Here is a 23,868-nt window from a genome sequence, read left to right on the forward strand (position 1 = left end):
TGATTTTACTATAGTCCAAAGTCCACTTTCATTCAATGTCTCATGAACAGTTTTCAATATATACACTGTTTATCCCCCAGGGTATGCAGGACAGGTCTCAGTGAAAAAAATAGTTTCTTTGTTATCAAAAAACTTCTAATATGGGTTCTAGATCTCCGAAATTCAGACAATAAGCTCAACAAGTATAATATTTACAATTGTCGAAATCTAACTCCAGAATCTCCAGTATAACTATCCAAAATCCATATTTTTGTTGAGAGAGTAACAACACTTCATTTTCTTTCTAATCACGTGGAACACAATAATGATCAACCAAGTCATTATTTCTCAGATAAATCAGATTTCGATTAAATGATTCAACTACAAGAGCGCTTGGTTAAAAAAATCAATGGGTTAAGTTATCTAAAGATTAAAAAGAATAACAGAAAGTTTCCACAAATACAAACAAAATAATCTTCATGTTCTTTTATTATGACCGTTGCGCGAGTCCTTTAAAGAAGGAATATAAAACTTAATACAATGTAATAAGAACTTTTTGCCATAAACTACCAAAACTGCAGTTTAAGCATCTCTTGGCATCTTCAAATATTTCACATTTTCAGAGATACGCCAAATTTTGGGATAGCCTCAAAGTCACATATGTAGCGGACATACTGAGAATTGTAAAAAAAATAGGTTAAAAGGCTTTTAAAAAATGGCCCTTGTTAAATAAATTCATGGAAAATTGGCCTTACCGCATTATTGTATATAGATCAGTTTCGGGGAATCTGCGTCTGTTTAGAATTGAAATAATGTATTGAAATATTTACCAATATATAAATTGTAATAAGTACGTTTTACTGTCTGCTTTTTTCATCTGTCCATGGAAGTATTATAAAACTTGTTCTGCAAATTTAAAACGAGAATTAAATATGACGAACCGATGTCATTGTTTTGTATTCGATATACTTCATTCTGTAGTCAAACCATGCTCAGCGTAACTAACTTATTGGAATTGCGAATAATAAAAAGTGCAGTCACCCGTTTATTTATTAAGGTTGAATTGATTTTTAATTTGTGAACCATTTATAAAAGAGGGACGAAAGATACCAGAGGGACTATAAAGGTGCGTCTCCAATTCTATAAATGTGCATTTGTATAATAAAAGATGTTTACCTGTCTTATTGGTTCTTTGATCAATACCTCGATATCTGTATCAACACATGTTTATTTGTATTAAAATTATTATGCGATGTAAAAATTACGTTTTTTAGTACCTTTCTATCTTCAGTAATATATTCACGCAGCATGGATGCTTAGTGAAACATGTTTGTTGTTTAATATAACACAAAATGTGTCGTATTTCAGATGTTTCGCTTAGATGAGTAGGTATGGATTTAATACTAGTTTGAAAACAGTATAAAACACAAGTTTAATCACTGTTAATAGGAAGGAAGTTGGAAATTTTTATAAAACGTGTACTAGGTCACATGACTTTTCTGTACTGTGACAATGTCGAGTCGAACAACTATCAATGATATTTATAAAGCACACGAAAGGATAAAGCCGTTTGTTCACAGAACACCTATTTTCACAAGTTCGACTTTTAACAATTTAATTGGGAGAGACGCATTTTTCAAATGTGAAAATTTACAGAAAACTGGATCCTTTAAAGCAAGAGGAGCATTAAATTCGGTAAGTATTAAAATTGTTTTAACCCAGATAGACAATACATTTGGACATGACGTAGATATTTTAAATCACAAGAGGAAACCACTTTCAGTTTACGATAAATGCAAATAACAGTAAGCAGGTCTGCATTTTATAAAAAAAAAAGTTTTTATTGTTATAATGTTCACAGCCAGCAGTAGTTGTATTGTTTATTCCGGGTTTACATCTTGTAAGCTGTGCGACCTCGCTCAGTACAGTAATAAGCATGTTTTACAGTACTATTTATTGGTTGAGCATCATCCGCATCTTTGTCTTGTGCAGAATCATACACCTTGTATTGGGATTGTAAGAATTTTCATATTTGACAGATTGTGTTCTTGTTTGCCAGTTAAGTGCATTCGTCCTGACCATCCATGAAATATTTACTACTGGACGTTTAGCAACCGATAATCAATCAATCAATCGTAAACTGCGTAAAGGCTTTGCAGAGGCGGATTTAGAGGGTTTTTCAGGGGGCCCGGCCCCCCTTTTGTGTACTTATACTTTCTTGTATAATTTTGTTGATTATATAGGGAATCACTGAAGCATGACTGGAGCGGGTCCCCTCTTAGGCAGTCAGTGGGCCCCTCTTATGAAAATTTCTGGATCCGCCACTGCTTTGTGATGTTGAAGCACACAAAAATATAACTACTATGAAATACCATTTATAAGTTTTAACAATTTGACTGAGGAAATTATTGAATGGATTTTAAACAATATCATTCTGACAAGAATAATTTCCTCTTTTTAAAATAGATACAAGAAGTTAAAAAATTGTTCCTTATTCGGTTAAATTTAGAAACAATTGATACGTCATCATATTGTAAAAACATTGTTTATCAAAGCATGACAAAAATTTCTAACAAAACTATTATTTTGAGTGGGTTTTATTCTGATGAAGTGATTTTGTTATGAGATACGTTTGAACTGTAATGTCATTCTATTGTTCCGTATGTTTATTGCTTTGTTGTTCAATTTTCCATCAATTCTCAAATATAGATAATGAAATATCTGCAATGCTTTGAAATCCCAGCAGAGCTCGTCTGTTACAATGCTGCTCGAAAATGTATTATGATTTTAACCATATATCGGTTTATTCTTGCATATAAGGGACTCTACTTTCAAATGGTAAAATTATTTCATCTTTTCACAATAATCTAAACTTCCCTTTACCGAGTGTACGAGATTGGAACAATGATTTGGTAAAAATGTTTCTTATTTAAAAAAAAAGGTGGTCATGAAACGTTTGTATATGTAAAATGACAGAAAATGTATCTAATATAAATAATACATGCATTTCAAACCTGGTGATAATAGAATCTAATAAAATCTATCTGTTTACTACGTTCATGTGACAATTTGCCAACTAAACTTACAGAAATAATTACATATATGATACAATCGTCCATGTTATTCATAATGAAACATAAAGTGATGTTTTAATTCCCTTTGAACCATCAGTAAGCAAGCTTAATGGTCTTTATATCAATAACATTAAAGAGTTCTCTTAGAAACAGCATTATTCTGATATATAGAGGCAGTCTGAGAATACTTCAATATAATGAATATTACATTATCATAAAATACAAAATTTATGATGCAATTCATATTGGTGGAAAGTATCGTATGAACTGAATATCAAATTCCTCTTCATTTGATTTGAATGTAACAAGTGTGGATAGAAAGAAAAGGTTTTATAGTATACAGCTATAAAAAAAATTATGGTTATAAGGTTAAAAGTGCAAGCTAAACCTGACAAAACTCAAACGCCAAATGCCGGACAAGATGGCATGTTTTACTCATCTTTGGTGAGAAACATTTGAAACGGATTGTTGTTTTATAACAAATTTAAAGGAAAGGAAATACAGTGTTGCTACATATGAATATAGTATAAAAATTAGAAGATGAGGAATGATTGCTAAGGAGACAACTCCCCACCAGAGACCAAATGGCGTAGAAGTTGACAACTATAGGTCAACGCACGGTCTTTAACAAGACCCATACCGCATTGTAAGCTATAAAAGCTATAAGATTATTTTATAAAACAATTATACTTAAATCTAAAATGTTTTCAGATATCTATAAAAATTAAAACAACACTTTATAAATTTCATGCGTCCGAATTGATGGCATTTAATATTCTTAAATTACAATGTCATGATTTTTAGCTATCTATATCATTATTAAGACAGAACCAGTAGGTATATATACTACAAACACACAATTAAATGGATAAGGATTGACAAAATATAACTTGTCGGTGACCATCTGGAGAAGTTATACCTGGTGTCAGTAACCGTATCGTACAAAAGGTTAATGATCTCTTGATATCCATCTTTCATTTTGTCATAAAAAATGTTGGTCTTACTTTAAAATTAATGTACATTGAATACCTCCTTAAATAGTTGTATACTATTAATAGTAGGATAGGAGATGTCGACGTCTCTATAAGATGCAGTTTCTTTACATTAGTTTTCATTTTTTATAACTTTATTGGGATGATGATATTTGTATCTAGTAATCATAGACAAGCTTGCTGGTAAGCTTATTGGGGACATATCTTGATATGTCGTATGTGTTTTGCTCCTTGTTGAAGGCCGCACGCTAAATTCTACGTCATTTGGTTTCTTGTGGAAAGTCTTCACACTGGCAATCATACCGCATTTACTTATTTTCATATTTATTGTTTTTGTTTTAAGCCGATAAATCTTTTGACCTTTTTGCTTATTTTTTTGTGAAGCATGCTGGTACATTATCCTTTGTTTTAGAAACGATATATATATATGAATAAAAGGATATGTAGGTATATATTAATCAGGCCGTTGAATTTCTATTTTGAATTGCTTCACATTTTTGTCATGACGGGGCCTATTATAGATATCTACAGTATAGGCTACTGGTGGTTAGTTGTCTCATTAGTAATAATACCACATCTCTTTATCTTATATATGAATATGTATAACATCAATGAGACAGCAACCCAGTGACACAAATAGCCGAAAGATATCTAAAGATCATCTTTCAAGCTTAAAAAATAGACAGCTTTTGATGATTTCATACTAGTAACAAAAAACTGACTTTTCACAAGTATTTTTTGTAAATAGTGAAAATATAAATCATATCACCTGTAAAGGATAACTATTTTGTTCTTTTCTGTACCACGTGAAGAGACTTCATTTTGTTTTTCACACAAAAGGAAGACATTCAAACCCATTCTAATAAACATATTATTTTTAAAGCCTAATTTATAACCTTGTCAATGTTATTGTGTCAATGCGTGCACATATTTACGCAGTCATATTTGTTCAAGCAATCAATATGAGTTCTCCGTCACATTTTATTGTAAAGTTCAGAATATGAATTAAAACTAATATAAAACTATTTGCATAACAAGGCTCTATAGAACTGTGGGTATAAAGCATTATTATCTATTTATATTACGATCTATTTTATTTGAAGTTTTCTGTGCTTCATTGCAGTTTAATTTTATCAAGTATTAATGGGAGTGCGTAGATTGAATAAGTTAAAAATGTTAATGCATATTTAAAAATAAAGAAAATCAAATACTCAGTCGGTAGCGACAATGGAATATGCTCATCTCACGTCTGAATTTTGTTTCAGTCGGCAATCAGTATTGGTCATACTAGAAGCTACCTATCAAAACCTATATGGCATTTAATGAGCGTACAATAAAAGATATTTCAACATTTACACAAATATCAAAAATATGAATCTTCACTAACTTTGATCAAATATTGCACATTTATTTGGTGTACTTTTCAAATATAATTATGTAAACCCCGGTACAGATTGTGAAATAACACTAACATTTCTATAGAGAGTATCCTCTGTACGTTTGTCATACAATTATACGGTAATCAACCGTATTCTTTATCCTGTCACCTTACACCCGGACGCAAAAATAATCTAAAATGTCGTTATATTGTATAAAAAGGATTTTTGATAGAATTATATATAAGTAATAGAAATGTTTTGAATATGTAGTGTTTTTTCATTATTAGAGAAAAATGCGCCATATTGATAATTAATACGTCGTTCAATTACTACATGGCAAGATGTCGATCATACATGTATGGCTTGCACAGTTGTAACTTTTGAATAAATAAAATTGAGAATGGAAATAGGGAATGTGTCAAAGAGACAACGACCCGACCAAAGAGCAGAAAACAGCCCAACGCCACCAATGGGTCTTCAACACAGCTAGAAAATCACGCACCCGAAGGCGGGCTTCAGCTGGCCCCTTAACAAAAATGTGTACTAGTTTAGTGAAAATGGACGTCACACTAAACTCCAAAACATATGAATGAACTAAAATTAAAAAAAAATACACGACTAACAAAGGCCAGAGGCTCTTGACTTGGGACAGGCGCAAAAATGCGGCGGGGTTAAACATATTTAGTGATATCTCAACCCTTCCCCTATACCTCTAGCCAATTTAAAATAAACAAACACACATCAATACGCACAGTAAAACTCAGCTTAAAAGAAATCCGAGTCCTATGTCAGAATAGGTAACAGAAGAAACTAAGCAAAATGATAATGATACATACATTAACAAAAGACTACTAGCAGTTCCTGACATGCCAGCTCCAGACCTCAATTAAACTGATTGAAAGTTTATGTCTTAATCATATCCCTCCCGTTAGGGGTTTAGTATCATACCATCATAAAATATATGAGAAGAACATAACTTATTTCTGTACCTTCTGGTGTACATGTACCTGTTTTTAAATAATATTCCTATAAGATTTTTGCGATGAATACGGATCTATCTTTTTATCAAATATCTTATTAAGTATCAGATATATTTCTACGGCATTTACACATAAACAATGAACTATTGTTTTGCACTAGAAGAAGCATTTAAATGTGTTACATTTGAATGAGTCTGGTTTTACTTTATGATATTCTCTATAAAATCAATTATTCGACAGATAAACTTGCAAGTCGATACTGGATAGTTCATTTTTTAACACATGGATAATGCCTGGGTAGAAAACTATATATTGATCGTATGCTTATCTCAGCAATTTTACACATTATTGCTTCATTGCGCATGGTTGTAAATTTTAAGTAAATTGCAGACAAAAGGGGGATATTCAATTGATTGATTATTTTGCTTGCTCAACGTCCAGTTGCAAATATTTTATCCATATTCAGGACGTTAACAAATGAAGAATAAACCCAGGACTCTAGGCATTCTGTTAACGTTTTTTCCAAATTTGTGATGTGCGTAATCAATTTTTACAAATGAATTACTAAAAAATGTCAGTCATATATATTTGAAAGAGGATATAAGGGCAATCAACATGATCAATAGATTGCGAACAATGTTGAAAATTTAATGGATTCTCAAAACTCGACTTCCAATCAGATTGAAATCTATGTTTCTGATATATATGTTTAGATATACGTATATCGGTGTATGTTAAGCGCAATATAAAAACTAGATATTTGTTTACCTGTCCATTTGATATATATCAAAAATGAAGAAAAAATCATTTTTAAATTTTGTAAGCACTCAGATCAACCAACATATGATATACACACAAAACGAATCTTCTGCAGTGTTACTACTATTATAATGAAAACATCGTCACAGTATTGATTTTTTTAAATTTTTTATTATTATTTTCATATAAATATAATATATCATTTCGATTTATTCTTGTTAGGTGAATATGCTTGATCTTTTATCACCATCTTTTCGATTTTGAAAATAAAGATTCAAAATGTAAGAAATAAAAATATTTATACAGTGATATCATAGAGTAAAATCCAAAAGACTGTGTTATCAGAGCGAAAAAATGGCACGGGGACAGTTGTGATTTAGGGCATGAACCCCTTTTTTTCTTTTGATGTTATATTTTGTTGTGTGTTTAAACTTTTTTACTAGATTTTCAACGGGGTAAAAATGTGCAGCACTTAAAAAATAGTTATTGTAGAACAAGAACAAATAAAACTAGATTTGTAATTGCTAGCAATAACGGATGGCACCCTCGTCCCCCCATTGTCTGGGCAACGGCAGCCATTTTGGAAATTCCAAAGTCAAAGAGCGCATCTACACATGCCAAATAACATTGTTGTAAAGTTTCATTAAGTTTGGAGCATTTTGAACTTTTGGACATTTTTGCTGTTTCCATGGTAACGGCGGCCATCTTGAAAATGCCCGTACCCCGATTGCAAATCTGCACATGCTGGTTAACATTATTGTATAGTTCCATTAACATTGGTTCATAAAATTCCGAGATATAAGCTGGACAAAAAAGAGTGGAAGAAAAATAATAACTCCGTTGAGGGTGCCATAATAAAGATATGAAGTTGAAAGGACAATGGTATTAGAGAGTGAAATTCATAGGACATGCATGTGACATATCAACGAGCATTGTTATTTCAAATTTTAATCGATTTACTTATCAGTATCCGTAATGAACATGCTAACACAATTATTTTAAATCAAACAGGATGCAAGTATTAAAAGTAATTCTGCATTCTTTAACAAATATTTAAGTTGTCACTTGTTTTCACTTGCTAATATAATCCTTAGGTTGTGTGTACTTAAAACTATTCAGAAATATGCGTCTCTTTTCATCGAATGTTAATGTAATCTGCATGATCATTGAATTTTAGTCAAAGGTGAATCTGAAATAGAAACTATGAAGTATAACAATAGAACTGGGGTGTAATTATATATCATTATCACTGAATGTAAATGGAATGTGAACCAAAAGTTATACCTGCTTTTTGTAAATTACGTATAATATATAAAATTGACGAATGTCTTGTAAAAAATAAGCTTGTAATGGCGTGAGATAAAATCACAAAATGGAAACAGCTGCAGTAATGTAAATCTTTAATGAATAACCACTTCACTGTGTTAATGTATAATTATCATCATTTATAACGGTTACTGTACTTTAGTCAAACGGAAATTAACAAGTCGTACATTTTTGTATCCAACGCAAGTACTTGATATACAAAATATAAATCATATTTCAAGATCAAAAGGGTGTTATGCTTTATTATTGTGGTTGTTGTTAACTTGCCGATTATGACGAAAACAATTTTACAATATATCAAACTAAAGGTTCGATGGGTATGGAAATAAATAGCAGGATAATATTGACCCTCTCTTGAAAAAAACCGGGCTTGTATAAGGAAGCATATATGTAAAAAAAAAACTTGTTACAGCGCTCTTTCAAAATCCATATTAGAAGTTATTTGTTACAATGTATGCTTAACCTGGAGGAAAGGGAATTTATTCTGCAGCTAGAACACTTCCTGTTGCCGTTATCTACCAAATATAGTAACAAACGAATATTTGGTGTAATGTCGATTTCATGTCACGTCGCTCTTCTTAACAATCTGCGGTTCGTTTAGGTATGGAAAATAAGTGTTATTTTTATATTAACATTCTCATAAATATAATTGTAGCAATGTTTACCTGTGGTATAAAAAGAATATAAGGTCAATGTCAAAAACATAAAACTTGTTTTTATACTCAACACGTAACAGTTGGACGGATCAGTAAACATCGCCCTTCCCCAGTTTCTAAGGCCTTTTACAAATACAAGTTTAAATTTTTGTGACATTGACCTAATATTGTATATGTACTACATAGAATGACTTGTGCTTAGTACGTATATAAATAAAGGATCACGCTTGAGATATATCAATGCGACTGTAACCCAATACAAAAAAGTCAGAAGACATTTCGAGCTCAACATACAGCCCTCAACAATAGACAAATATCTTCTATAATATAGACACCTTAAAATAGTCCATACTGTAATAGTCAGTTAAGCCGAACAAGCCTTAACGATATTTACTGTCATGCAAATGAAATCTAGGGTGCAATTCATCTGGAGATCCAGGCCAGTCTGTCAATTAAAATAAATCATAACTTAGGAAAACAACCAAAATAATAACAGTCGAGGTTAAAGTTTTAAATAAAAAGTGAAGAAAAATTTAAAGAAATGTTTAAACACTAAGCATGTTTGATAGGAGCCTTGAATACTTAAGTAAACCTTAACTTGGAGTGAGTATAAAAGTAAATTGTTCTCTTAGATTTTAGAAAAAGTTGAATATTAGAACGTTAAACACTACAACTAACTAAGCTTTAATATTTACATGCATAGGATTTTATATTTCAGATTTTGAAATTGAAAGAAGCACATCCAGATTTAAAAGGAGTGGTAAGTTATGTTCAATTTCATTTGTATGATATATTTAGCGTTGATTTGGCAATCTTGATGCCCCGACAGCCACTCCCATCTTATTGCCATATTTGAAATTTATTTGTACCGTGAATAATATGCCATATATTTACATAATAGTTATTGAAAATCTGGTCATTATCGTGATACATGGACTGCCCACAAGACAGTGGTATTGACTAAGACAGCGATAATGACTGAGCCGTAGGCGAGGTCATTATCGCTGGCGCAGTCAATACCACTGTCCTACGGGCAGTCCATGTATCACGATAATGACCAGTTCTTCAATAACTATTATGTTTATTTCATTGAGGAACCAAGTTTTTAAAAATTCTCATAAATTCAAATTGTTCAAAGCAAACTCGACTTATTGTACGATTTCTGTAGGAAAGAGTGAAGACCAGTCATAGTGTTCACTATAAGTCACTGCTATTCATTTAAGTGCATTTTTTCAGTATATGAATACAAAATAAAGTTTTCTATAATTTTATAATTAACGAAAACATATGGTAAACAATTCAACAACTTCGATTGCGTTTTATTAAAGGGACATCACTCTAAACAGAGATACCACGCCCCACTGGTCATTAATATGTAAAATTCCGTTAACGACCGTTTTTCTGGTCCGTTTTTTTTTTCTGTTAAAGACCGATGGAATTTTCTACTGAAGAATACAGAATGTCATGTGGCCCCTTTTATCCAATAAGAGAACATAATTCTTTACCGATATGAAATAATCATAACTAATATCACTGTACCAAGATAAGAGACCCATTATGTAAAGAAAGAGGAAAGGTAGGCTCCTGAACATTTTTATTAAATTATCGAATTGGTCGAATTCGTTCGTTTCAGCTACCGGCTAAAGATATCTAGTGGCTTACCAATTCTCTTTTAAGTGACTTATTTTCTTTACATAACAATCCTGATTTATTTATATATTATTATCGTATATATTCTTACTAATTTGATTCGTTTACAAAGAATCGCATATTCAACTATATTTCCAAAGGTAGGCTGAAAACAGCAGATAGAAAAGTGATATTGCACGGGTTTTTTTTTTAAATATCTGACACAACCGAAACAAACAATCAGTGGATTGGTGCTCTACTTCTGGCTTATTGACAATAATAATATTACAACCGTAGCCTTTGTATGAGGTCGATACAAGGATATATCGACCTAACGAAGTATATCGACTTCAGACTTCGTCCTCAGGTCGATATATCCTCGTATCGACCACATACAAAGGCTATAATTGTATAACATTGCATGTACATTTGCATGTAAATTTAGAATATAAAAAAATACCCATGAATAAAACCATTCCTTTGGAGAATCGAAAGAAAATACATTGCAGAAACAATATATGTTATCAGTCTACTATGAATGTAACTGTTTCGAAACCAACGCTAAAAAAATTTAAATTATGACACCTTCATAATACCGTCTTCTATGATGTCATCGATATCATTTATGCTTTAGATCTAATTGGATGTTTTAATTTATTGTTATCCTTTCTACTGACCGAAGTGGTCGAAATGGTATCGGGAGTTAGGGTTTAACTGCTCAGAAAACTAGTTTGTCTTCGATAAATGCAAATTAGGGATGTTAGGTTTCCCCTCAAAATATTTTGTTATCTGTATTCAGTTCTTGTAGATGCTATGTTCGATTTAGATCCTAGTGTAAACATATTTTATTAAATAATTCGTTATGTACAGCTACAAGAGTAAATATATACGAAAAATACAAGTACTTCAAAAATTGAGATAATGAGATTTAGACCTTGTTATATGATTTAGACACTTGATAATGTTGTTGTTGCCTTTTGGAAATATTTTTTTGTAATGTTAAAATTATGTAAACAATTTGTTGTTTCGTATAAGCATTACCCAATTCAAATACTAGGTCTTTTTGATTATCACATAATTTCGATTAATTACTATAGGTCACTCACAGCAGTGGTAACCATGGCCAGGCTACAGCTTGGGCTTCCCGTATGTCAGGTGTTGAATGTTCGGTTGTCATTCCAAGAACAGCGCCTAAAGTCAAGGCTGCGGCTATTAAAGGTTATGGAGCAGAATTGACATTTTGTGAGCCTAACCCAACTGCAAGGTATCTTTACATGGCCTTTTTAATGTTAAATGTATCGTAGTATAAAACAAAGAGATGTGGTGTGATTGCCAATGAGACAAAACAAAATGCACCAGAGACCAAATGACGTAAATTTTAGCAACTATAGGTAACCGTACAGCATTCGAACTTACTAACGAAGACGCATCACTGGGTGTTCTGTTTATTCCATTTCGGTTTCGATGCTTACAAACGTATCTGGGTTCCAGAACTTTTGGTCTCCAGCCTACCATATGTTAAGATATTCAAGAAACATTGTGTCATGCGCATGCATACGTTGATATAAATCTGATCAGTTCAATGATGGATTTAAGGTATTTATGAAAGGAGTTATATGTTTATCTTATTCACTATCGGGAGAGGATCCATGATTCTAAATTATTAAAAAATAATAAGGGCCAAATTATTAAATCGGTGAAATCGAAACATATATTCGTCATTTTTACAATTTTTACATTAGATCAATGATGTTTGCTTTCTCATAAATAGAGGATCTTAAGATCCAACACTGGCTATATTATCATTCTATTTACAATGGAAATTCTTCGAATAACATATCAATAAAATGTAATAAAACTGTGTGCATGCATATATATGGTAGGGGGAAACCCTAAAAGGTGTCAGACCACCAATTCAACCACTCCAATTTAGAACATATGTAAAAGTAACCTTTCCCTGACAAAAAATAGTGCTTTTGATGTTATTGATTACTTAAACTAAGCAACGAATTTGCAGAAATGAAACTTTTGGTGAAAGAGAAATATATTTAGACCTTTTCCAGCAAAAATTTACTTGTCCATGAGTTTGCATTAATGCGCTTCATAGTATACTTATTTTTAAAGACTTCCAGAAAACCAGGGGTTGTTTTTAGTAGTAGTTATTTTCCGAACGGTCGTATTCATTACAAGACTTTAAACATTTGTTGAAAATTGGCACGTAGAAAGGTGCTACATGCACAATTCAGGATATATCTGGTTTCTATAATGTTCAAATTAAGATAAAATATTTAGAAATCTGTGGAAATTAAAAAAAATTGTTGAATAGATAGCGGTTTTGAATTGGTGGTCTGACACCTAAAAACCATACCGCCCATTGTCAGCTTGATAAGGGCATAAGGTCATTAATTGATAGTTATAGAACTTACATTTTTGTTATTGGGGAAATAGATGTGTAAATCATTATAAACTCTTTCCCCATGAATGTTTTTTTTTTTTTGCGGAGAGGGAGTTATAGTAAATTATATATGCAATCCAACATACAGTCATAAACGTTTTAATGCTTTCATCCAAAAACGTCTATAAAACTGTTTATGTATTAATTAATTCATTGCATTTATACAAGGATATTATTATTTTTATTATTATTGTTATTATTGTTTTCTTATTCTTTAATTCCAGAAAAGAAACCTGTGACAAGATAGCTGCAGAGAAAGGATATGCAGTTGTTCACTCGGCAGATCATTACGACGTTATCGCCGGACAGGTATGTCTTTTTTATTTTACAAAACACTAAAAAAACGGCGACGGCGATGATGATGATGATGATGATGATGATGATGATGATGATGATGATGATGATGATGATGATGATGATGATGAAGACGATGATGATGATGACGATGATGACATCGACGACGTCGACGATGTTGACGATGATGATAATGATTGAGAATAATATACAAAATGAATATATTATCAAACCAAACTATTCAGTTGCTGTGTTATGTGACATTCGTACTAAGGATGTTGCGTTCAAAGACAACATACCTACAATATTCTGAACTTTTAATTTCATGTTATTCAATCATTGTAACTGAACTGTTTTTTGGAGGGATGCACATCATTCATCACTAATTTATAGATTAACGCAATACTTAAATATTCTGTTTTTCTTTCTGCAATTGAATTGTGTACAGTTTCTTTTTGGAATTTCAAAGAAGACCAGGTTGTCATTATTTCATATCAGCATGTTAATTTCTTTAAGCTTGCTTTCCGAAATTGCGAATATTCTTTAATGAGGTTAACAATTCGTTATCATGACGTGAATGTTTTTGGTCAATTGGAGAAAGTTTTGTTGAAGGCAGATCTTAAATAGTTTATAGACTGCAAACGATTTAGGTCTTGGCATGATTAAAAGACACCTGTCAGTTGTTGAAAACTGTATGATATCCTCTACATGTCTTTAGGTATTATTTGTTGTTTGGAATGCATCCCCACCTTTGAAAATTCGTTTCATTATTTCTTGAATCGACATTTAATCTCATTAATACTCAACCAACAATGTTTTTAATATCCAGGGTACAATGGCAGTGGAGCTTTTAGAAGAAGTACCAGATTTAGACGCTATATTAGTATCGTCAAGTGCAGGTGGAATGATTTCTGGTATATCTATTGCAGCGAAAGCTATCAACAAAAATGTAAAAGGTAATTGTCGTCATATCATATATTTCTACATACAAGCGGGTTTTATCCTTTTTTAATCTGGACTTTTTTTTAAATAACATTTAGGGGATTTTCACCAGCTCTTTATTTGATTTGATACAATTCTTAAAATGATTTATTTTACATATGGTCAAAAGGTATTTGGTATAATATTCTTATATCACATTGACCTTAACTTTCAAACTATTTTATTTATTCACATTTGATTGAACTAGACACATACCTATCTTCAATGGGGGTTAAAAAATAAAATAAAAAAAATTCTGAACTCCAAGAAAAAATTCAAAACGGAAAGTCCTTTATCAAATAGCAATATCAAAAGCTCAAACAAATCGAACGAATGGAAAACAACTGTTATAATCCGGGCTTTGTACTGACAGGCATTTTCTTATGTAGAAAACGGTGGATTAAACCTGACTTGTCAAAAACTAGGGTACAGCAGTCAACATTGTTTTACAATCTTAATCACTATAAAAAGACAGCTAGTGCAAAGTGTACTCCGGATTCGAAAAAAATACTCTATAATACATATTCGCCACCTCAAATTCACTGACTGTTACGATATCTCCGCGTGTTAATTTACAACAGTTATGTAACATTGATTATTTTCTCTGTCGTAATTGTCGTTACATTTTTACCAGATATGGTTTTCGAAACACATGAAAAATGACACCAGCATAGCAGACGATGTTTACCTTGTAGTAGGGTCTGGTGTCGAGTGTGATTTCTACTGTTTGTATATGTTTATCTCTTGATTTATCAGCTTTAACATGGCTTCGGAATACCACTTTAGCATTTCATAGAACCAAGGAGAAACTTCATCTGATAAGCTGTGTACATTTGACTATTGATGTTTAAACCATTGATTTTCTTTGTACATATTATGTCATCAATGACTAATGCTTCATTTCCACCTGTGCAGATATTATTGCAAAGTGAATACATTGTATTCAGAGCAGTTTATGTTTTTGAAATATTTTCTCTACAAAACATTTTTCTCTTTTCAGTATTTATGGTAGAACCAGAAGGTAAAATGGCTGAAAAGTGCATGCGATCAGGTAAAAATTGAAATACTGAATAAAACACGAACAACCAAAACAAAACAAAATATATCAATGCAAAAAATTGAAAATCAAACAAAATCAAAAATGAATAATCAAAACAAATAAAAACAAAACGGAACAAAACAAAACAAAAAAACACCAACAACAAATGCAAACAACGATAGGCTGTCTTACAAACCTCCATGGCAAGTTAAGTGTGTGCTTTTAAAATACCGTCCAATATGTTTTGCCGCGCCGTCAAACCGCTACCAATCAGATCAACTTCTAATATTTTATTTTATTGCGGTTCTCACCAAACTGTCCTTCCTTTAACATTTAATAATCATTTGAAATAATACGCATCATACATTTATAAATAAGATATATGAAACTTAGTTTGCATATGTTTTAATGTAAAAATTAATGCAGATGACCTTTTCCACAAAGTTATTCGGTAGTCAATTGTTGACCCTCTTATTCCTTGAGTTTCTGTTCTCCTTTTTACAAAGGGGGTTGTCTTTACTGGAAGTAGCAAATCTTTTAATCTCGAAAATATATACTTGTAATACGTCTGTTTCATTTATACTTCTGATAAAAGTCAAAACATTATATAATTCATTGTAGGTGAACGATTGTGGCCGAACCCTCCAAAATTTTTAGATACGATAGCAGACGGGATTATTTTACAGCAATTAGGCCATCTTACATTTCCAATTATTTGTGATCTAGTTGAAAAAGATGTTTTCACTGTGGTAAGTTATACAGTAGAATAACATATGTGTATGTGTATATGCATTTTTGTATTACATCGGCTTAAGGTAGTATTGGAGTATACACAAAGAATGAACAAATATAGGTTATACCATGCTATTTCTAAACGTACGATAAAAAATATAACGTCTAGAATGTTTTCAACATGTTGGTCGTGTGCAAGTCTTCTATTTCATTAGGATTATATGGAGAGAAGTATACACACGTAATTATACGGATGAAAGTATACATATGTAATTATACGGAGGGAAGTATACATATGTAATTATACGGAGGGACGTATACACATGTAATTATATGGAGGGAAGTATACACATGTAATTATACGGAGGGAAGTATACATATGTAATTATACGGAGGAAAGTATACATATGTAATTATACGGAGGGAAGTATACACATGTAATTATATGGAGGGAAGTATACACATTTAGTTATAAGTGAGATATCACTCTTCATGAACACAAATATATGAAATTCCTACAAAAAGATTTTCTTATTTGCTAATTTTATTAAAAATTTATATCGAGCCTAAAATCCATCAATTGGAAACACAAATTCAAAATACCGATGGATTAAGTACTTTAGGATTATGCCAGGCAATGGACTCAACGCCAAAGAGAAGACGTAGATACTCTTTCCGAATGGGTTAAGGCTGTGAGGTCGTTGATACAAATTAGATTTAAAAACTTGAATGGTTCTATGAATACACATGCTACATCGATCTATAAATACCCAAATACAGATAAAGCCCAAAACAAAATCGTTTTTGCGTGTTTATTACATTAGTATACATAAACTGATTTATAAATGACTTTCCGTTTTGAATTTCCCTTGGAGTTCGGTATTTTTGTTATTTTACTTTTTTTTGATAAAGGAATCGGGTATTGACAATTTAACTGGAAACTCAACATATACACTCACAACACTTACCATAGAGAAAATCCTAAATAAGCATACGTCTTTTCTACGTTTCTTTTGAATTCCAACCAAAGATCTGGATCTTCCTTCACTGTATTGTATTCCTAACTTACCTAAGTGTCCTTATAAACAATGTTTTGAGGACTTGTTTTTCAACAAACAATCGGTATTCTCATGGAGACCAACTGTGCTCCTCTTCTTACCGACTTGTTATTTATTCATGTTGGGCTGACTTCATAAGGAGCTTCTTAAGAATAATGAAAAGAAACAAGCATTATCTTATAACTTCACGTTCCGTTATATATATGATGTCCTCTCACTAAATAATACAAAGTTTATTGACTACTTAGTATATTGAACACATCTATCCCATCGAACTTGAAATAAAGGATACAACATATAGAGTTAATTCTGACTTATACCATTACTTACATCTAGAAATTCGAGCAGCGCCTGCATATGGAGTATACATCTTCCAGTTGATACGATATTCCAGAGCTTGCATTTCCTATCATAAATTCCATGATGGACGGATGCTGCTTACAAGAGAGCTATTATACAAAGAGTTTCACTTGGTGAAGATGAAATCATCCCTTCGAAAATTTACAGATACAATCACGAGTTGGTTGACCGTTGCTGAATATCTTCACAGATGACTACAGATATGTTCCAGTTGTCGTAACCAAAATCCTGTCCTCTTTTCCTCGAATGTGACCTAACGAATAAGACTTATCAGCGGATTGTTTTTACATGAGCAACTTATCGGGTGGAGCAGGGTCTGTTTATCCTTTGGTAACACCTGAGATCACATCCGGTTTTTGTTGGGGTCCGTTTTGCTCAGTCTTTGGTTTTCAATGTTGTGTTTTGTGTACTGCTGTTTGTCTTTTCGTCGTTTATCGTTTTTTGCCATGTAATTGTCAGTTTGTTTTCGACTTATGAGTTTGAATATCCCTTTGGTATCTTTCGTCTGTCTTTTAATTCCGAAATTATAACAGACAAGAAACCAACGGACGCTTGTCTTATTGATACATTGTTTTAATACAAAGTTTTGTACCTCAAAAGTCTTTTCAATACTGTATGGCAACTCAATCTCCTTATCTATAATTTGCAGACATACGAAACTTTACTGTTCTTTAGAATAGTTCTATCTGTATATGTGTTTTTTTTTCCTGATTTTTTTAAATGTATTTTTACCACATTATTACCTACTAGAAGTATATCATGTATATTACAAAAACGCATACTATTATTCAGGGTGATGAAGATATGATAAAAGGGATGAAGTTTTCATTTCAACATATGAAGGTAAATGTTTAATTTATGTTTTAGTAAAATATTACATGTTAAGTTGGTCTTTGTATATCTGACCTGCCTTTGCGCTGTATGGAAATTACCAAATTACCAGTGAGGGGATTTGACGCGATCATTTGATTCCGAAAGCTTATAAATATTGCTATTATGATTGGCCATCGGTTATGTTTCCTACTAAAACGCTCACAAAATTATGCAGCGATACAAAGTCGTTTATTGTCAGTATATTAAAAACCTATGGCCAGTTCGACCAACTTCCGTGTATATACTATATTCTGCTATAATAGAAATTGAAAGTCAATACAAAAGGCCAGGGTTGAATGTTGCCTTAGTGACATCCGACTTTAGGAGTATGACAAAATGGTTTGCTCGGATTCAAAAGGATATGTCCGTGTTACCTTGTGAGCAACATTTTATAAACGTAAAAAATCAGACTCTGCTGGTTAGTCAAATACAAAGCAAGGTATAGTCAAATAATCAATCTTACTAGATTCAACGTTTGAAGTTTTTACTCATTCAATGTTGTTGTTGTACATTGTTTACATACATGTGTGTAGAAACCTACGGACCATATGTATGACCTGATCATCCGTGTTTTCTTGGCGTTATCATTATATCAACATAGAATATGACGTTCTTTATTTAAAAACGGACACTGAATGAGGATTTTTTTTCACATACAGTGCAATATTAAAACTATAGTTGGAAAACAGAAACTTTAAATGTATTGATTGTTTTTTATTTAAGTTGGTTATAGAAGCCGCTTCTGGAGCGACAGTTGCTGCTGCCATGTCAGATAAGTTAAAGCAAATGGATCCTAGTATGAAGAAAATTGGCATTATAATATGTGGTGGAAACGTTGACATAGATAAACTGCCATGGAACTCACAGAAGGAACCACAAGGATAGCATGCCTCATAAATACTAGTAGTTTATTTTGTATAACTAAGTACTGTATGCAATAATAGAAACATGCTTAATATACTTTAAAATGATGTAGCTGTGTCCAATTGAAAAATGTTTCCTAAAAATTTCCCCAACTTCCTTGCTATTATATTTTACAATAAAATATTGGCATAAGACAAACACGTTGACCATAGAATAGTCAATAAGAATGCATGATTTAAAATGTATTGTTTTAGAAATTGTTGGTTTAATTTTTCCCAAGGAGCTTAGCTTATTCTTTTAGCCCAAACTTTTTTTGCAATATGACAATAAGTCAAACTAATATATATATATTGGAGTTCTTTTAATCTTTACACAGATATATTATCATGTTACTCACAGAAGAAATAATATAGATAGCATGCTTTGAGATTGTTTGTTGGTAAAACGTAGTACTGTATGCAAACATAGTTTTTAAATAATGTTTGATGAATTTACACACCCTTTATTACATAATAACTTGTGAATAAACACACCTTACTTGAAAAAAAAATGCCTGCATGCTACACAATCAGCATTGTAAACTGTTACAGCTGTTGGTAATATATTCTGTGAGCTACTCTTGCCATTATTACACATTTATTATTTGTTTCCATGGCTATCACAGCAATCCTTGACTTCACTCCTTTGATGGAGATTGGACATTGATAGTTACATATTGATCGAGAGGTTGTTATACCTTGACCTGAATTAACAAAGGAAGTTGAACAATGATGTATTGTCACCTGGATGTCGATATTTGGATGACATTTCACTTTTTCTATATTTTTTACCTAATATTCATATGTACATCTAATCTGTACAATCAAAAACCAAAAACATTCACGAAACAGTGTAATACACGATAAAAAAACTAATTATACCTGTTGTTTGTTATATCTAAATAGGACACCAACACGAAATTACTTATAGTTAGGGTTTTATTTGGAATCGCCTTTCTGTATTCCCTTTTTGTGGCTTTTGAGAAATGCAGGTGCCCTAATTGCTAAAGCAAAAAGTTCTTTTGTAAAATTCAGAGAACTCTCAACACCTTCATGTTATCACTAGTCATGTGAGTTATCGAACGACATTGAGCCTCTTTTTTATTTTTGTTGTGATATCGCAGTTATTTAAATTCGGGTTTCTCTTTTACTACATATATTATTCGATACCTTGCCTGTGATATCTTTTTAGGGATAAACCATGACTTTTTGACTAGTTATATAATCTTGTGATTTTACAAACAAAACCGGTGGTTTATGTCTTTTATTGCTTATAGCATGTTTTACCAACAATGACTTTTTGACTAGTTATATAATCTTGTGATTTTACAAACAAAACCGGTGTTTTATGTCTTTTATTGCTAATAGCATTTTTTTACAATTGCATAATTATGTGACATTATAGAGGCAAAAAGGAAAATACTGCAACATGGACGCAATAAGACTTTTCAAAGGTTAAATCATATTTGGCTGTTCCAAATTTTATGGAAATCTTCATTTAAAAAAGAATCGAAATTACTTAGATATAAAACATTACTTTTACGTATAATTATCTGACATGATACTGTGAAGAAACTGATCCAATCGCGGTATGAAGCATATGAAAGGGGCGTGTATAATCTCACATTAGATACATAGCAACTTAGAATGTTTTTCATGCAGACAATAGTTGCAGGATTTTCCAGCTTTGTCATATATTTTCCTTTTTCATTAAAGGGGTATATTTGGGTTAAAGGAGATAACTCTTAAAATCAGTAATGCGTTTCTTAAAGTAAATTTCATCGTTGATTTTATAAGCATTTGTGTGAAACAGAATTATAATTATCCGTGTTTCTTAGACGCTTAAATAAAATTTATTACACAAACGTTGTAGTGATTTTTAAGAATTATTTCCCCTATAATGTTTACATTTTTTACGGTTTATGTAACTTGCTTATTAATGTTACCTTTATCTTTATTGCATATATTGTGGACGATTTAATGATAAAGGCCTTACAGAACATTAAACAGTACACACTTGTGATCCTAAACGTTTGAATAAGTCCAAACTTCTTTTTATTAATATCAGTATTTTCAGAAATAAAAACGTTTTAAATGAGCTTCATGCCTGATGAAATCGTTGAGGATCATATTAACAGTCCAAAAATTCCAACTGAGTACCACTTAATGCTGTTGTTACGGATTATATCGTTGAATTGCAATGCTTATAATACTGCATTTGTTAAATAAATTTCCGGTGATCTTATTTGTAATGTTGAGTTTTTATTTATTTTTATGCTGAAATTTTTATTAATAAAGAACACATTTACAGAAAAGCAACAATAACACATACTTTAACCTAAAAAAATTAAGAAAAAGAAGAAAGAAAAATAAAATACATGAATAAAACAAAAATACAAGGTAGAAATAAAATCAATGGAGTAACATGTGCATCTTTAAATCTTTTAAGGGGATATAATATTTTCTACTGATCATGATCAATTCATAACTTTCTTGGTTTGGATCACAATTTTAACAGGAATGCCATCGTCACACAAAGCCTTTTTATTATCAATTTCATACATATTTTTAACATGTGTGGAAGAAGTTTAGGAAAATTTAAATTTCAAATCACTATGAGTGTTCATTTTCAATTGTAAAATACTTTGGTAATTTGAGGGGTCATAATCTGTGTCTCCCTATGGTCTAGGCTACAGCTAATAATTGTCTTTAAGATATACTGATATCTCTATAGTATTGTTTATCATTCTACTATTTTAACTGTCTTCCAAAAATTGCATAAATTTAACCTTCCTAAGCAAAGTTCCAAAACATATATTTTATTTGATTTGTTACCATATGTTTTTGCTTTCAAAAGTTCTTCCAATTTTTTGTTACATCGATGGTTTTGAGATTATTGTGAGTAAAGCATTTGTTTTCGGTGTATAGTACTTCTTAATGGTAGGCATGTTCTGTTCCACTAAAGGCACATGCTCATGGCAAGTAGGGGCATCGGTGACCGAGTTGTCTAAGTAGTCAAACTACTGTATCACTATCCAGTCAACACTGAAGTTGTGAGTTCGAATCCCGCAAGCGCTCATCTCAAATCTTAATTGACTAGGATTGTCAGTTTTCCTACCTAAGGTCGGTGTTGCTCTCCGGGCACTCCGGCTTCCTCCACCAATAAAAACTGACCGCCACGAAATAGCACAATAGTGTTGAAAGCGGCGTTAAATACCAATCAATTAATCATGGCAAGTAAAACTTTGGTAATGTGAAAATTGAGGAAAAGAGGACGGGATTGTTGCTACGTTAAGTCGAAACTTATCCGTGATCATCTGAGACACAAATATTCTATAACGTCAGTAAAACTTTCGAAAAAATTACTTTAACTAGACCAATAGGAACCCTTGATTCAATAGCATCATTCTAAGCAGCAACATTTTATAAAAACTATCATGTAGGAAATAAACTCATTCGGATACCAGGAAATGCAAGCTCTGAAACTTTGTTCATATATATATACGAAGGGATATATACTTCATATGCAGGCGCTACTGAAATGCTGCTACACTAAAATGGAAAAATCACAATGGGAAAATTGAAATAATCTATTGTGTTGTTACGTTTTGATCTCATCAGGTCTTCATTGTCACTTACTAGGTATAAGTCAAGATATCAAGCTGACTTAACTGTTTCGATGATATCCTTAATTTCTAGGTCAATGGGATGCGATTAATAATCTCGTCAAATATACATGACGCATTGGTACGCCAAACGAAAATTTCGTCTTCACAAGACTCGTAAGTTGCACTCGAACATTGTCGATAAATTTTGAATTATTCGGTTAGAGGATATTATCGATATAGCAGAACGTGAAGTTAAAGGATAACGTAAGCTTCTTTTTTATTCCGATATACTATACCCGGCCCAGTTACCACAGACAAACTTGTCAACTTATTTACAATCCTGTGTGTTGTCTTTTGATATGTCTAATAACCTAATTACCGTCTTTCTTTGACGAATGGTACAGTTTGTTATGAGAGAGAACACAAAATAAAAACGTTACATTGACTATACGCTTTTGCGTGATAATAAAGCGTTACAAGTAAATAAAGAAGAAACTGGAGTATTAATTTGTATGAGAATATTACATGCAACGGTTTTAACTCTAAATGTTGTTCCCACGATCTATAATACATTTAATTTCTACTAGTTTTTCTTTTCTTATTTATTTCTTTGTTTACCCACTCAAGGACGAAAACTGTATCAGTGCAAACACATTTTAGATCAATATATTTCTCAATGTGATGGAAGAAAATAACCGTACAGAAGTAATTCAGCAATTCAAAATGTAATTAAATTTTTGATAAGCATACATATTCCAGAAAGAGCATTGTAGTATTACCTTCCTTGTATGA

At 31.8% G+C, this 23,868-nt stretch overlaps 1 protein-coding gene across 1 annotated transcript; it reads left to right on the forward strand.

Annotated features, from left to right (window-relative positions):
• Positions 1 to 1,062: 1,062 nt before the first annotated feature.
• Positions 1,063 to 21,720, forward strand: LOC127713037 (probable serine racemase). The gene is made up of 9 exons (XM_052219636.1): positions 1,063 to 1,674; positions 9,864 to 9,905; positions 11,872 to 12,038; positions 13,454 to 13,538; positions 14,353 to 14,479; positions 15,505 to 15,555; positions 16,165 to 16,292; positions 18,486 to 18,536; positions 19,290 to 21,720. The coding sequence occupies exons 1-9, from the start codon at positions 1,492 to 1,494 to the stop codon at positions 19,449 to 19,451; spliced, it is 996 nt and encodes a 331-aa protein (XP_052075596.1). The 5' UTR covers positions 1,063 to 1,491; the 3' UTR covers positions 19,452 to 21,720.
• The last annotated feature ends 2,148 nt before the right edge of the window (positions 21,721 to 23,868 follow it).

Source organism: Mytilus californianus, unplaced genomic scaffold (genome assembly GCF_021869535.1).
Source record: "Mytilus californianus isolate M0D057914Y unplaced genomic scaffold, xbMytCali1.0.p SCAF_8, whole genome shotgun sequence".
Taxonomy (NCBI): Eukaryota; Metazoa; Mollusca; class Bivalvia; order Mytilida; family Mytilidae; genus Mytilus; species Mytilus californianus.